Source organism: Electrophorus electricus, chromosome 3 (genome assembly GCF_041902795.1).
Source record: "Electrophorus electricus isolate QZ-2024a chromosome 3, ASM4190279v1, whole genome shotgun sequence".
Lineage (NCBI taxonomy): Eukaryota > Metazoa > Chordata > Actinopteri > Gymnotiformes > Gymnotidae > Electrophorus > Electrophorus electricus.
The window spans coordinates 18,672,232-18,687,411 of NC_137499.1; the positions used below are offsets into that span (position 1 = coordinate 18,672,232).

Below are 15,180 nucleotides of genomic sequence, written 5' to 3' on the forward strand. Positions count from 1 at the left end.
GAGTGGATATGGGGATGGGCAACTCTGATGACTTTACTCTGGAGTGAAAACTGGAAAAGTATCATCCAGTTGGTTCTCACAGTGGCTCACAGTGTGCATTACCACTTGAATGACCAAGACAATCTGCTAAGACAGGAGTGGAAAGGGCACGGCACATGTTGATGATCTTTTCCTCGTCTCATCATTATGAGATCTTTTCTTGCAATTGTAATGATAATAATAATATAATAAAAATATAATAAAAGAATTATAATGATAATAATGATTCTTGCAATTACATGATAGTAACTCATAATTATGACATACGGAGTCTAATTTTCTTCTTTTGTGAATGCAGTATGTTTCCATAGCAAGTGATGTTTTAAATCGTATTAATGTTATGAAAGTACATTTGCCAAACCCTTTCAGGCACATCTGTTTTTTAGCTTTAGAAAATATATCATGACAGAAAAGCTGCCAGTTTTGATCTGTAGAGCTTCAGCATTTTAGGAGAGGTGCCACTTAAAAACGTGGTATATTATTAGCCAGACTCCATTTCCAAGCATCCTCACTGTGACGGCTCTCCTGTCGCTCGATCCAGATCCTCTAGTAGTCACATGCTGGCCAGATCTGCCTCCTGATAACTGACTCATTCCATCTGTCCCCCATTTATCTTCTTTCTGTTTAAACCTGTCAATTCCCATTCACACTTTGCAAAGTATTGCTATGAACAATGCATGTGTTATTTCAGTTTGTCTCTCTGTTTACCAACCTGTTTTGCTACCTGCCTTTCTTCTCTGTTTGATCCCTATCTGACATGTCCGTTTTGTAGGACTAATCTTCAGCTCTGTAACTCTCAGTTTGTCTCTTCAGTATCCCCTTTGCCAGGCCCTTATGTTCTGGTTGTCCTCTGTCTGGCTTTGGGCCTCTGTGTGGCTAACGACTTCCACTCGATTATACCTCTATCAATAAAACCAAACATTTGTCTAATATCTGCAAGCGTCTTATTCTGCTCCTATACATTACATAGACTTTGCAGCTAAGTGCAGCCTTGTTTTACAAGAAGTGTCTGCCTTATCCAACTATTTTTGTGTGACTTTTTGCTAAGGTCACAATTATCCAGTTTATTTTATTTCAGTGACATTTACCATCAGCTTGCAAGCATGCAGAACTCTTCACTGTATTCAAGAAAGTAACATTTTTAATTCTTTAAATTCATATAGTGATTCATTATGGCCAGCCTCATTCTGCATTCAACAATTTGAAAAATGATCTAATCTAGAAATCTTCCTTTGTAGTGGTCTCACCCCTTTCACAGTACACACCACATCATGGTGAAAATATTCATTCACAATGGCAAGGATGTGTCACGAAGCTCAGAAAGAATGTTAATTCAACTATTATAGAAAATATGTGAGAGCAAACAAAGGCAGAGTTCATGGACCATTCAATAACGACTTAGCATTCTGAATTTTTTTCTTCATAACAAACCACAGAGAGATAACTGTAGTAGATATTTTGCATCATACTATAGTGACATTGCATTCCATGCAAGCATGTACCTTGTTAAACCAAGAGAACGTTTTAAAACACCATCATCAAAGTGTGTTCTGTTGAGTAAATAGGATGGAAGAGGATGTTGCTTCTAAAATTCAGTTTTTCCCATGGGCTCTGGATCCTGGTGGAACCTAAATCACCTCAGAGAACCTCAGCAGAGTTGGCAGAAGTGCAAGCTTCCTCTGTCACATAGATACTGAGGAACAGTAGAGTTACTGGTGCATTAGTGTTAGCACTAGATGAAAAAATATGTCTGTGTATACAGACAGACAGAGTAGCAGGCTTTAGCATCATAAAAGACAGAGTAGCTGGCTTTAGCAGTTGACTGTACAGCTCAGATGCAAAGCACTGGAGATGGGAACCTGTGGGACTTATAGAGAAGTGAAATGTTGAACAGATATGAGGAATTATTCAATAAATTGTGAGGTGCACTTTGTAGATTTAGGCTGATTGACAGGGGGGCATTAGAATGTATATATGTGAGAGTGTGTTACTTCATGCTACACATTGTGAGTGTGCTTTCCATTGGGAAGGAACAGACTTGTGATTGGTCCTCTTACTTAGTTTAACCCTTTTCTAGTAACAGATTAATGATGCTTGTGTCCCTGTTGCTAATGAATAGTTTTAGCCCATGTTGACTGCAGGGCCCTTGTGCTTCTGCAAACTTGCCCTCATGGGGAGAGCAAAGATAGTAGTCAACTGACAAGCATCCTGATTATCAGAGCTGTGTTTATGCCTCTGACATGCTGATTAGGTCACATGAAATTCGGTGCCAAACAAGTCCCTGCCTTTGAGAGAAAGGGCAGAGTTCATTTCAAAGTACTGATCCAGGACCAGACTCCCTAATCCCAAATCAAACTCTAGCTGCCTTTACCAAAATACAAAACTGGTTTCAGAGCAGAAGTGTGGTTTTCTATCAATAAGGCACAGATGTCTGCTCGACATGTGCACCTTTTTGTAAAATTGCAACAGTTATAACCAACATAGTGTGACAAAAAATGAGACGCTACAGATTTACAGATTAATTTATTATTCATCTGTAAATAAATCAGATATTTAGTCAAAATTTAATCTTGTGATCACACAACAATGTGAACTATAATCATTAGAATATGCAACATATATAGTTGCTTGTGCCATGTCAGTGAGTATAACTGTTACAGACCTTCCCGTTTCTTATATTTATGGTCATATTATACCTAGTATTAACTAGTGATAGACAGTAGTTATATCATGTGTGCAGTGAAAAGTAACAGAAGTCTGCAGTTTTTAATCTGTCCACAGGATGACTGCTGTTGCCGGCTGAAGAAGTCGGTAGTGGACAGGGGAGATCAGAGAGGTATGAAATATTGATTAAAGGATTGAGTTAGCATTTTGAGGGGGGATTTTAAAAATATTGTGCATCCTAATGACTTTCTTTTCATATGGATTATTATTGTGGGATCTTTCTTATTTGTTTGGTTCAGTGTCAGGAATAAACTGTAGAATTGACTCATTTTGATCTGAAAAAGGTTAACAAAGTTAATTTGTGAAACATCACAACCCATGTTGGCTTCTGAGGCTACTGACTCTTTTCTGATCTCATTGTCTACCTCAGATGTATAAGAATGCCTATGGCAGACAGTATGGTCATATACATTAAGAACCTATCACACATTACTTCTTTCAGATCAGGCCATTTAAGTAAGTACCTCTCCCAGAAGCTACGGGCACTACAAAACTCTCACTAACCATATTAGCATCCTGCACTGATCTACTCACTCACACCCTTCTCTGTCTAATGGACCCCTAATCCTCCCTCTGGCCATCTCTTTCAAAGCAGTACATTGAGGTACTCAGGGATCAAAGCAGATCTGCTGATTATAGACACCTACTTCATAAATATACCAACTTGAAGATAAATTTGAATATAATATTGCCCTCCTTTTGCAGTTCAATGTTATCTGCCAAACTTGAATATTTGCATAAAAGTTATATAAACATTTCATTCAGAAGGCATGCAGAATGTAGCAATCTTATTATAGATTTACCTATATGTTGATGTAATTGTTTCTCTTCTGTCTCTGTCTCATCATTTTTGTTTCAGTGGACTTTTCTCATTAATTGATGTATCAGTGGCATCTAAAACAGGCAGTGAGGCATTTGAGACTGTCAATATGGAGATAGTACTGCATCCTGATTAAATTAGGAGTGAAAGTGTGCTATTAGGGAGTGAAGAGAACAACTTAACTGTATTAGTGATATGGCAGATATCTATGAATAATGGAGAGATCATATTTGTGTGTTCCTGTTTGTGTGTACTTGTTTGTGTGTGCATTTGTGTCTACATATTTATATATGCATTTGTGTGTGCTTATTAGGATAATGTCCCAGATTTTGCAGCAGCAGATAGGAAATGTTACTTTAGATAGAACATTCAAGATCTGTAATGAGACAGGACTGCCTGCTCAGTGACCCACACTAATAGAATTTGAGCTGACTAATTAGATGGTGTAATTGGAAAGCAATTTCAAGAGATTAATTAGCCTTCACTCTCAGTGAAGGAGCATTTTGTAATTTGAAAATGAAGACTTCCTGTTCCATATTTATGAGATTAATTATAAGAATCTGTTTCTTCTCATGTGATATCTAACACAGTAAACATAAACTGACTTAAAGATGTATGACTCAGTGGCATCCCGCACCCGTGTTTCTATCTTATTTCCCTGTCACTCATTATACTTTTTTATAACTATTGTTCATACTGTAACTGATGTCTTTGATACATTGCTCCAAAAAATACAGTTCAACTGACATATTCTCTAATATATTTATAAAATACTACCTGTAAAAAGAGCTGTATGTGCTGTGCCCCGTGCCTGCTGTCCTGACCTTCAGATCATGTTTAATCATGGCTTGATTATTGAGCAGGTTAGCATTTCAGTAGGTCTTTTCCAATAGGTCAAAGCTAAAGGGCAGATGGATGGCTTTGGTGTAGGCATATTGATTTGGCTACATTTCTGGCCAGATATGCTAGATTGTAATTTAGCAGTGAAGTGGTAGATCAGCTAATGAGCCTACAAAATCTCATATAAATGTCAGAGTTTCTCTACAATGTCCTGTTAAAGGCTACAAACCACCAGCATCCAACTGTACAAACCATAGTTTATTGAAAATGCAACTTAACTGCAATCTTATACTAGAATTGTTCTCATTTTATTATTAATCACCAACTGTAAACATGCGCCACATTTTGATTGCAAAGACTGTTTTACCTGCCTGCATTTATCCAATAATGTATCATGAAAGTGTTATTTGTGTAATCTAAATTAAATGCAATGTTAAGTTTCACGCCATATGTTTCTGCCAGAAATCTTAAAGTAACACTCTAGGGTTGTTCCCTATTTTTTCCCTGGTCTGGGGTTAGGAGTGACTCATGTAAATTTATCTCAACTGCAAGATTCTTGTCCTCTCAAGTCCTGAGAGACAGAGTCCTGTCGCACATCTAGCAGTGTTATGACTCTAAGTAGCCATCCCAGAGTAACTTTATGGTAATTTGAGCAATTAGTATATTTTTATGGCAGAAAGCAAGTACTGAAATCTATTTTTGGGATTTGTTCAACATTGGCAGAGAGGCTCATTATAAAGTACAAACTGTATGTCCGTAAACATTAGATATAACACTTTTTTTAACATCATATTGATGTGCATTTAATTTGCTATTAGTTCACAAAATGAACTAATCTTGTGTCCATTTTAAGACATATTTCAAAGATTCTCTTAATGTATTGTATGAACATTTAAATAATCTTGATACACTGATTATCTAGCAAATTAAACAAGCCCCTTTCCTATGTGTGTTCACAGGAACTTGTACTATATCACACTACTGCGTGATCCTGTGTCCCGCTACCTCAGTGAGTGGAAGCATGTCCAGCGGGGTGCCACCTGGAAGACGGCAATCCACATGTGTGATGGGCGTCCACCCACGCCTGCCGAACTGCCAGCGTGCTATAACAGCGCGGACTGGACGGGGGTGTCCCTGGCCGAGTTCATGGCGTGCCCCTCCAACCTGGCGAGCAACCGTCAGACGCGTATGCTGGCCGACCTGAGCCTGGTCGGCTGCTACAACCTGTCGTCCATGAGCACGGCGCGTCGGGCCGAGCTCCTGCTGGGCAGTGCCAAGCGCAATCTGCGCCGTATGGCCTTCTTCGGTTTAACTGAATTCCAGCGCAAGACGCAGCTCCTGTTTGAGTGCACGTTTGGCTTGCGCTTCATGGAGCCTTTCACGCAGCTGAACAGCACGCGGGCTGGCGCGGTGGGGGTGGGGCTTGCCGTACGCCGCTACATCGAGCACCTCAATGCGCTGGATGTGCAGCTGTATGAGTATGCGCGCGAGCTTTTCGTGTGGCGGGTGCAGCGCTGTCGGCGCAGGCTCAGGGAGAGGCGGCGGGAGCAGCGGCGTGCCAGGAGGGAGCAGAGGGTCTCAAGGGCCAGGCAGTGTGAGAAGGTGGGTGAGAGCAAGAAGGAAGGAGGAAAGCCAGAAGGACAGAGTGAGGAGGAGAGGACGGGTGTTACAGAGGACTACAGTGGTAAGGTGGTGCGGTGGTGAAGGTGTCCCCCTGCACACGTATGGGAGCTGTTTTATTCCCCATCTACCACTCCGCCTCTATACCCAGGAGGTCTATTACAGCAGTGCTGCATGAGCAGTGCTGGTACTTTCAAGCAAAGGGAGATAGAGCCTAATGTGCTTCTTTATGTAACGTCTTAACCTCCCATGCTACAGCCTGTGCAGCTTTCCAAAGGAATGGGATGTGTTCGTAATGGAACGAATACGACGCAATAATGACTTGCTCATATACACTATAGTGCTGCATAAGATACTGAACCATGAACAGGTCTGAGCACTTCTTCTTTTTTTTCTTTTTTTTTCTTTCCTTTTTTTTTCTTTTTTTGAGGGGGAGCTCTGAAATTGCAACGTATTGAGATGGGGGCGGAGACGGAATTTAAGACAGTAAGCACTTATCATTGCAAATTGTTGTTATCTAAGTGTACTTAATAAGTAAAATAAAAAGATATAATCCACATCAATGATATAGAGGAGCTGGGCAGTGGTACAGTATATGTATTCTACTACATAAATGGATTCCTTTGTTATCCACAGAATAAATACAAAGTGACAAAATGTCCTGGGATTTGCCCTGCTGCCTTAGGAACACAATTAATTATAAAATGCTACTGTAATCCAATAGTGTGAATGAGAAATTTAGACACAAATTATGTACCCTGCAGAGCAAGTATTTAATTCATTGTAATTGTCACAGTACCCCCCCCCCCGTCTCCTCGTTTGTGTTCGTCAATGTGGCCACGCCCTCCTTGTGTCTCACACCTGCCCCTCATTGTGTCGTTTACGTGTTTATTTTGTCGGTTTTTGACTCCGTTAGTGTGCGTGTTTGAGTGTTGTATGTTGTATGTTAAATAAACGTATGCTTGTGTTTCACGCGACTCGTCCCGGCATCCTGCCTAAAACCTCCACCGTTACAGTAATGTACCTTTAATTAATCTGTTGTGCGAATGACATGCATTATAACTTTTCTCAGTGTACATGTGACTGTTCAAAGGAAAACAAACATTTACCTATAAATAGATTACATGGCCAAATTAATACCAGAAGTATTACTCTTAATCCAGTAAGAGGACACAGCTGACAGAGAAGAAAGTTCTTATCTTGTATCTACTGCTCTGCTTCCACTTTCAAACTTATCAGCAAGCATATAGTCACTCCAGCATAGGAAAGACAAGGATCAAAACACTCTTCTACTTGAGGATCCATTTGCAGCTGATGTAATCGTTACTGCTAAGGCATAATATAGTCTACATCAGATACAGAAAGTGGTTGAAGTTCATGTGAAAATTGTTCTTATGCTTCTGTTATGTTGCTGCAGTATTCTCTGTTGTGGGCTTGTGGAGTGAAGAAGGGTCACTTATGTGAATAAGGGTGAAGGTTGACTAATTTCAATTTCATCTGAAAGAAACTGAGACCTCCCCCTCCCACACTCTAGGGCAGAGAGAGGTATTAAAGATAGCGTTCGTATTGGTGTGCATATATTTTTGTTTTTGCCCAGCGGTTCGGCCCACTCAAAAGCGTAAATGCGTTGCTTAGAAGACTGTAAAAGGCTTGTGACGTAACAGCAGCCGACCTGCGCCACGAGAGGGGGCCGTTGTACTTTTATGTCGAGTTTGAAGGGTCGTTTCAAGCGGTCAGATAAGGAACTTGCCGTGTGTATCACGAAAATGTTCGTTTTGCATGCCAGTGCCTGTGGGTTTTAAGGAAATCCATGTATTAAGTTTATTTTAACTTGTTAAAAGTTACTAATCATTACAGTCAGCGTTCCTTGAATATCTGTGTGTAATGGAGTTTGGGCCGACAACTGAATTGAGCGAGTGCACTCTGAGCATATCAGCACTAACATTTAATACACAACTTGTGTTTAACAATTATCTAGTATTTTAAACTGACTTGCAGCACGTTTTGTTTGGAATTTATAAGGTTCGTTCCGCCGTCCCATTGTGTTACGGGTGTAGCTATCTGTCCACACTGGTCGCAGTGGCGACAGCTGTAGTTTCAAACATCCTGAGTACAGTTACACAACTTCAAAAGCAGCAACCAATTTGTAATAAACAAGGCTCCACAGCCAGGATAGAATAACAGTAATTTCAGTGGACACAAAGCCATGCCTCGCACAAGTAAACTAATTTGGGATTTAAGGGATCGCTCACTCGGCTTGGATGAAAGAACTAATTTTGTGCGAGCTGGTTACACAGGTAAGAAAACGCTGTTTTGTAGTCATTCTGTTTTTATCTTTACAGTACCTAGCTATTTAAGGCTATTTTTTCTCATTTCTAGCTGGCTGAATTTATTTTATTCATGTACTTTCTATAGGCACACGAGAATTTGTCCAAAGGCTAAAACTTGAATCTTCTTTAACTGTCCATGGTGGCTGTGTGAGTAGTCAGTAATAAACTTAACGAGGGATTCAATCTGCATAAAGGGATATAAAGTATTCTTGTCTTTTTCCCAGGTAAATACAATCTGCTGGAATGATACAGGTGAATACCTCCTATCAGGATCAGATGACACCAATCTTGTCATCACAAACCCCTATACTAGGAAGGTAAAAGTAGTTTTATAAAATCATCTTCCTCTGATGTTGTAATATGCCAGCCTTATACTTTCTGTATTTGATAGGTGCTAGTTGCTGCTCCCTCGCAGCATCGATCGAACATCTACAGTGCCAAATTCATGCCAGAGTCCTGTGACCACTGGATTGTGTCCTCAGCCGGAGATGGAAATATCCACTATACCAACATCAGCCGGAGCCCTGACATCACTCGGTACAAATTTACCTGTCACCACGGAACTGTATACAAGGTATATCATCATTCCAAAGAATTTATAGCCCATGGAGCATTGGATGCTGTGTTATAGAGATATCTGTCAGTTGTGCAGATATCTCAGAGGAGCTTAGTAGTGGCTCTCATTACAGTGACTTTTTACATTACCTTTTCGCATGGAGGTAGTGTACTGCTAGTCTCTGATAGTTGATTTTCTGTTTGGATCCAATTTTTACAGATTCTAACAGTGCCAAATGACCCATATACGTTTCTCTCATGTGGAGAGGATGGAACTGTCCGATGGTTTGATGTCAGGTTGAAAAGGGAATGCAGCAAAAGCAGATGCAAAGAGGTAAAGAATGCATTTTAAATGCAGTCGTCCGTGTGCTAATTCAATATTTTCATACAGGGCGTTCTGTTCCACTGTGTTCATTATTTTCCTGTTGTTTTGCTTCAGGATATTCTGATAAACTGCCGTAGGGCGGTCAGCTCTATGGCCATCTCCCCTGCTGAGCCCTATTGCCTTGCTCTGGGCTGCTCTGATAGCTCAGTACGCATCTATGACAGAAGGATGCTGGGCACCATCACTACAGGTGTGACAAAAGATCTCTGAAGGTCAATGAAATAGTTTGTTGAGCTCATGGGTATTGGATGTAGAGGTTACTTTCAGAGAGCAGAAAAATATGATAAAGGTAATCCTAATCCTTATGAGACCATGTTCTAAGTATTTAGCAGTCTTCATTCTTCTTTGATATGAACCAGGGAGCTTCTCCAGTGGTGGAGCTACAGGTATCTGCCTACGCTTTGTGCCTCCTCATCTGATTGGCAGGTCATGCCGTGTGACCTCACTGAGCTACAGCACTGATGGGAAAGAGGTGCTTGCCAGCTACTCGTCAGATTACATCTACCTTTTCGACCCCAAGAATGACCAGGCTTCTAAATTAAAAGAACTGGCTGAGTCCAAGAGAAAGGAGGTGAGGTTAAGGAAGAGAATTGGCTAGAGTGATAGTTTTCTGCAAGTCTCAAAAAGCCCAAAACGTATAACTAAACATGGTGGGTGGGATTTGCTTTTGGGGTGTAAACTTTCAAGCAGTGAAAAGTTTAAAACATATTTTGGGTTCTGGTAAAAGTCCAACAACAATAGAACTGCAGATGGAGAAGTTGCCTACTGCTTGATAGTTGAGACTAGACAATAGCTCAGTAGTCCGACAGATGCTAGCAAAGATGATGTAACTGGGCTTAGTTTACTTCATTTAAAAATGGTCTTTGCTGAGTCTTTTTTCACAAGTTATATTGAGAATATGAATTATTCCATTGCACAATCTTATATCATTGGTACTAAACTGTATAATGTCAATATTCAGACCTAAATTTTGCTGATGGGGACCAGTTCAAATTTTGCTGTGGAACAAAATGTGCCGATGGCACATGATATTGTTTTCCCAGCAGGCTTAACGTATTCTAAGATGTGTGTCAGAGTGGAGAGCTTGGATGCCTTTCCCAAAACAGCTTTCAATGCAGGCAGCTAGCTACTGTAGACATAAATAAACCAGAACTGGCTGCTACCAGCACAGTAGTCTTTAGAGCAAGTTTGACTTATTCACCAAGCACTGCTCTGTTATTTGATTTACTGTAACCCAAATATGGGGATAGATGTTTGAGAATCCTAGAAAAAAGAATGCATTTGTACCTGAGCACTGATAATACTATAAATAATCTTTTTTTGTCCCTCTGTCTGACAATTTTTCCCATAGACCTGCTGCCATTTTGGCCAATTTCAAGCTAAAACCGCCAAACTTTCTGTGGATGATCAGGGGATTCACAGAAATTATTTCTCCACTTTTCACACCTCTATCACTCATTTATCCATTCTGTTTCATCCCTCATTACTCCTCCTGTTTCAATGATAGAACCACTAAATTTGATATACTTAGGCCCAATTGCCAAATTGCATTTCATACTGACTGCACTCATCTGTCTCTGCCTGCTGTCCTTTGTTTTATCCCTCCATCCTTCCATTAGATCCTACTGATTTTATAACTCACTTAATTTTCAAGCTATTGCCATCAAACCTGGTTATTACTCAGCAGCTGATCCAAAGCTGGAAACTACTTTTTATGCTGATGGCCCTCATCTGTCTCTCACTTCTTCCCTTTTTTCCATCCTTCCATCTTCCAACTGAAAATAATTTTAAAAGTCTTGTCATTTGTAATAGAGATTTATCAAGCTTATATTCAGTTTGTGTGTACTTCATACTGAAGGTTATATTGATTGGCTGTTAACATATTCATAGTTTTTATGCTGTTAAAGCTCAAAGTTTGTTTACAAACCTTTTTCTACTTTATGATTTATTAGACCTATGTTGCCAAATGTAAAGCTAACTGAGGATACCACTGAAAAGTTAACTGAGAGGCAGCACTGGAAATAGGGCTATTTCTGTTATCTATGTGGTCACTGACAAATCGTTGATGATGTTACCCATAGCAGCATCAACCATTTGTGAAGCGATTGAGACTGAGAGGTGATTGGTCAGACACTGGACCTAGGGCCCGCCCTGAAAGTGAGAGGGAACGAGATGGTAAGTGGTAATACTTCAACTAATAATTCACCTGCACACAAATACACAAACAAATCAAAATGTGGAATTGGCTTTCTGGTGTGTTCTTGAGCAATTTGCCATAAAGTTAGAATTTTGAACAACAAAAAAAAACCAAACAAAATTGTTATACCCAAAAATATCCACTGATGCAAGTTTCATTAGAAAAATTATAAAATTTAAAATACTTTTGATTGAGCTTGTGTAAATTCATCTCTCATTTCCATTTTTCTCCAAATTCTTTCCCACATTAGAATTTACCACAATAAATCTCTCCCATAGTCCTTCTGCAATTGCGTATATCCAGTGTGTTTTAGAACAACTTGGTTTTCTTAAAATGGTTGATATGACAAGGTATCAGTCAGTGTGACTCTGCTCCCTTCAGGAGAGTCCAATTCAAATGTGTCACTGATGCAGAGGATGTCAAGCATGTTATCTCGTTGGTTTGAAGAAGCCAGCCAGGCTCAGAGCAGCAGGGCCCGCTCACGCACAAGTGGTAAGCCTTCCCACAGCTGGGCTTTTTCCTGCACTTGTCATGCTATACCAAAGGCCACACACAGTATCTGTATATCCACAACTAAGCTATCATCAATTGAAAGGTTTTCCACAGGTGCAGTCCACACCTTGTACATCAAACGCTAGGCCTGTGTGATGTTGTTGTGGGTTTGTTTTTTAGGGGCAGTTGCTCAGTCAGCTGGTAGCAGCATGGTTTTTGCTGCAGCTCAGGCAGTGTCCAGTGCTGAGGGTCGTGCCCAGGGCCAGGCTACCCGAGACCCCATATCTTTCCATACCTCTGGTGCAATCGTAGGCTCCTCCTCCTTATCAAGCCCCACCTTATCTCGTACTGCTCAGTATTATGGTGAGTTCCACTTCATTTCACACATATGGAACAAGTAGGGTTTTATGGAGTTACCCAAATTCACATTTCAAGTTTTTTTATTAGCTGTAAATGTTCAGTATTGTAGTGTGACTTTCACTGTGAGAGGATATGTAGAATTGGCATTTATTTAAATAATGTCTAATTCATTAATTTTGTAATAACATGTTCAGCCTCCCCTTGCCTCTTAAAACGTATTTGGATACTTTGTATGCATTCTAGTGTATGTTTTTAAACAAATAATAACTCATTGTAGCATCTCATTATTTTGATTTCTTAGTAGCTAGATTGTCTTTCCTGGTAGTGAAAACATATAGTCAAAGTAAAATTTATTTATATAGCGATTTTTACAACAGCTGTTATCATAAAGCAGCTTTACACATGTCAGAGTCCAAGCCCCCAGTGAGAAAGCCAAGGGCAACAGTGGCAAGGAAAAACTCTATAGAGCATGAGGAAGAAACCTTGAGAGACTCAAGGGGGGGTGGGTCCTCCTCCTCTTGCCGACAATGGACACCACAATAGCAACAATACAAACAAAAGGAGCAGAATAAGTGGGGGGGGGGGGAAGAGAAATAACAAAAATGTAAAAATAAGCATTCAACATCTATTCCGGTTTTCTAGAAGTCCTAGTCTAGTCTCGACGGTGTACGTGTCTGAAACCCGTCCCGCATGAAACGTCCATCAAGGGCAACAGAGAAGTAGTTGGCTGGGGTGGAGGAGTGATGGGCCACCACAGGGGGGCATAAGGAAGTGGTGGGAGTTGCCATGGCAGCTGAGATGGGTTGAGGCTCAGTAAGAACATATAATAAAATGTTGTGTTCTACGGTGTCAAATACTGCACTCAGATCAAGCAATATAAGCAAAGAAACATAACCCTGGTTATTTACATTTACATTTGCAGCATTTAGCAGATGCTCTTATCCAGAGTGACTTAGAAAAGTGCTTTGTCATTTACTCATAGAATACATCCTATTAGGTTAGAGTCCAGTAGGTTAATGTTGATATACAAAGATCAATGCTGATGCCTAGAAGTGCAAATACATAAGCTCTATCTTAGACAAGTGCGATAAACAAGAGTTCTAGAGTTTGTGAGTCAACAAAGGCGCTGTCAACATCAGTGCAATAAACAATACCCTACAATATATGTTAGTCAACATAGGAGCAGGGTCAGTGGTCATTTAAATATTCCACAAATAGGTGGGTCTTCAGTCTGCGTTTGAAGACTACAAGGGACTCTGCTGTCCAGACAGCAGAAGTTCGTTCCACCATCTAGGAGCTAGGACAGAGAATAGTTTTGATGCATGTCTTCTATGAGACTTGAAGCATGGTATTTCAAGCCAAGCCGTACTTGAGGTTCAAAGTACTCAGGATAAGGATTGGGCAGAAGGCAATAACAGGTCGTTAAATACTTTAATCAGTGCTTTCACTGTGCCATGATGAGGCCTAAACCCTGACTGAAAGGCTTCATATATCTGGTTCTAATTCAGGTATGACCTTAGCTGATGAGCTACAGATTTTTTGAGGATCTTGGAAATAAATGAAATGTTTGAGATCTGCCTATAGTTTAACAACTGACATGAGTTGAATTTGAATGTTTTAGGTACGTAGCCAATGTGCAAGTAGCAACATTGGCTTGGTTGTTCTGATCTCTCAGTAGCTACCCAATGTCACATTAATACTCTGAATGTTATCTCTAATGTGCTTAATTTTTTCATTGAAAAAAATTCATGAACTCATTACTACTAAGTGATAATGTAATCTGAGCATTGTTGTCAGTTTTATTCCTAGTTAGATGTGCAATTGTGCTAAATAGATATCTAGGATTGTTTTTGTTATTTTCTATTAAGGTCGAGAGAGAAACTGTTCGAGCAGTAATAAGTGCCTTTCTATACTTGAGAAGGCTCTCCTTCCACGCGAGCAGGAAGACTACAAGTTTAGTGTGGCACCATCTACATTCTAACTTTTGAGAGTTCTGTTTTAAATTGTGAATGTAATTATACAAAGATACTAACTTTTGTCCCTATATAGAATATGAACAAATTAAACAGTTGCAAGGGTGTTTGGGTTGATCCAAGACATTGTATTACTAAACATGCTGTGTTGATCAGACTGATCTAGGAAGCAAAATGATGATTTCTGAAACAAAGTTCCAGCCCTGTGTCTCATTTTCTTCAGATGTATCCTGTCTCATAGAGAGTGGCTGCACAGCACCCTCTGTGTGATCATTCTTAACCAACAAACCTTTAATCAATAGTGAATCAGTTTCACTGTTCTCTTTTGAATTACACGAAGTCACACTCTGTTAAATAAAAGTGCAGTGCAGCTAAATAAATCAATAAATAAATCAGGATAAGGGTGCAAAGAGTTTACCTTCCTTCAGTGGAAATAAAGGGGTTCTTTCTTTAATGAACTCATTTTTGAGCAGTATTGTTACTCTACAATTTGAAAGCCACAAATTAATAAACTGTTTAAGACTTGTAAAAACCATAGATTGATAACTCATCAATTGTATGTCAGAGGTGAGTTCTTCCTTGGGTGAGGTGCCTCCCTCAGTGTAGAGGAAACCACTACCAGTATTAACAAACTAGACTTCACATGGCAGCTGTAAGTGAAGTTCACTTTGGAATGTGTGTGTGTGTGGATGGGGAGGCTTGGCGACTGTGGTTTTCATGTATGTGTTTAACTGGGCGTGGCATAAGTAGGAACGAATCAGGGCCATGTTTTAAAGCCCAGAGCAGCAAGAGGCCCAGTATAAGATATAATCGGGGCTGCCCTGAGTACCGGGTTGAGCCTGTTA

General features: G+C 40.0%; 1 protein-coding gene across 2 annotated transcripts in view; it reads left to right on the forward strand.

The window, feature by feature from the left end:
• The window catches only part of hs6st3a (heparan sulfate 6-O-sulfotransferase 3a), a 44,392-nt gene that overhangs the window by 25,659 nt on the left and 3,553 nt on the right, over positions 1–15,180 (forward strand). Inside the window, exons 2-10 of one of the 2 annotated variants that reach the window (XM_081710440.1) lie at positions 5,383–6,025; positions 8,598–8,690; positions 8,765–8,947; positions 9,149–9,262; positions 9,368–9,503; positions 9,673–9,884; positions 11,395–11,488; positions 11,892–12,002; positions 12,183–12,365. In XM_081710440.1, the coding sequence (XP_081566566.1) occupies positions 5,383–6,025; positions 8,598–8,690; positions 8,765–8,947; positions 9,149–9,262; positions 9,368–9,503; positions 9,673–9,884; positions 11,395–11,488; positions 11,892–12,002; positions 12,183–12,365 (1,769 nt within the window). Of the gene's footprint in view, positions 1–5,382; positions 6,026–6,473; positions 7,129–8,597; positions 8,691–8,764; positions 8,948–9,148; positions 9,263–9,367; positions 9,504–9,672; positions 9,885–11,394; positions 11,489–11,891; positions 12,003–12,182; positions 12,366–15,180 lie in introns of those variants that run through there. The other variant, XM_035529941.2, reaches the window with a different exon arrangement.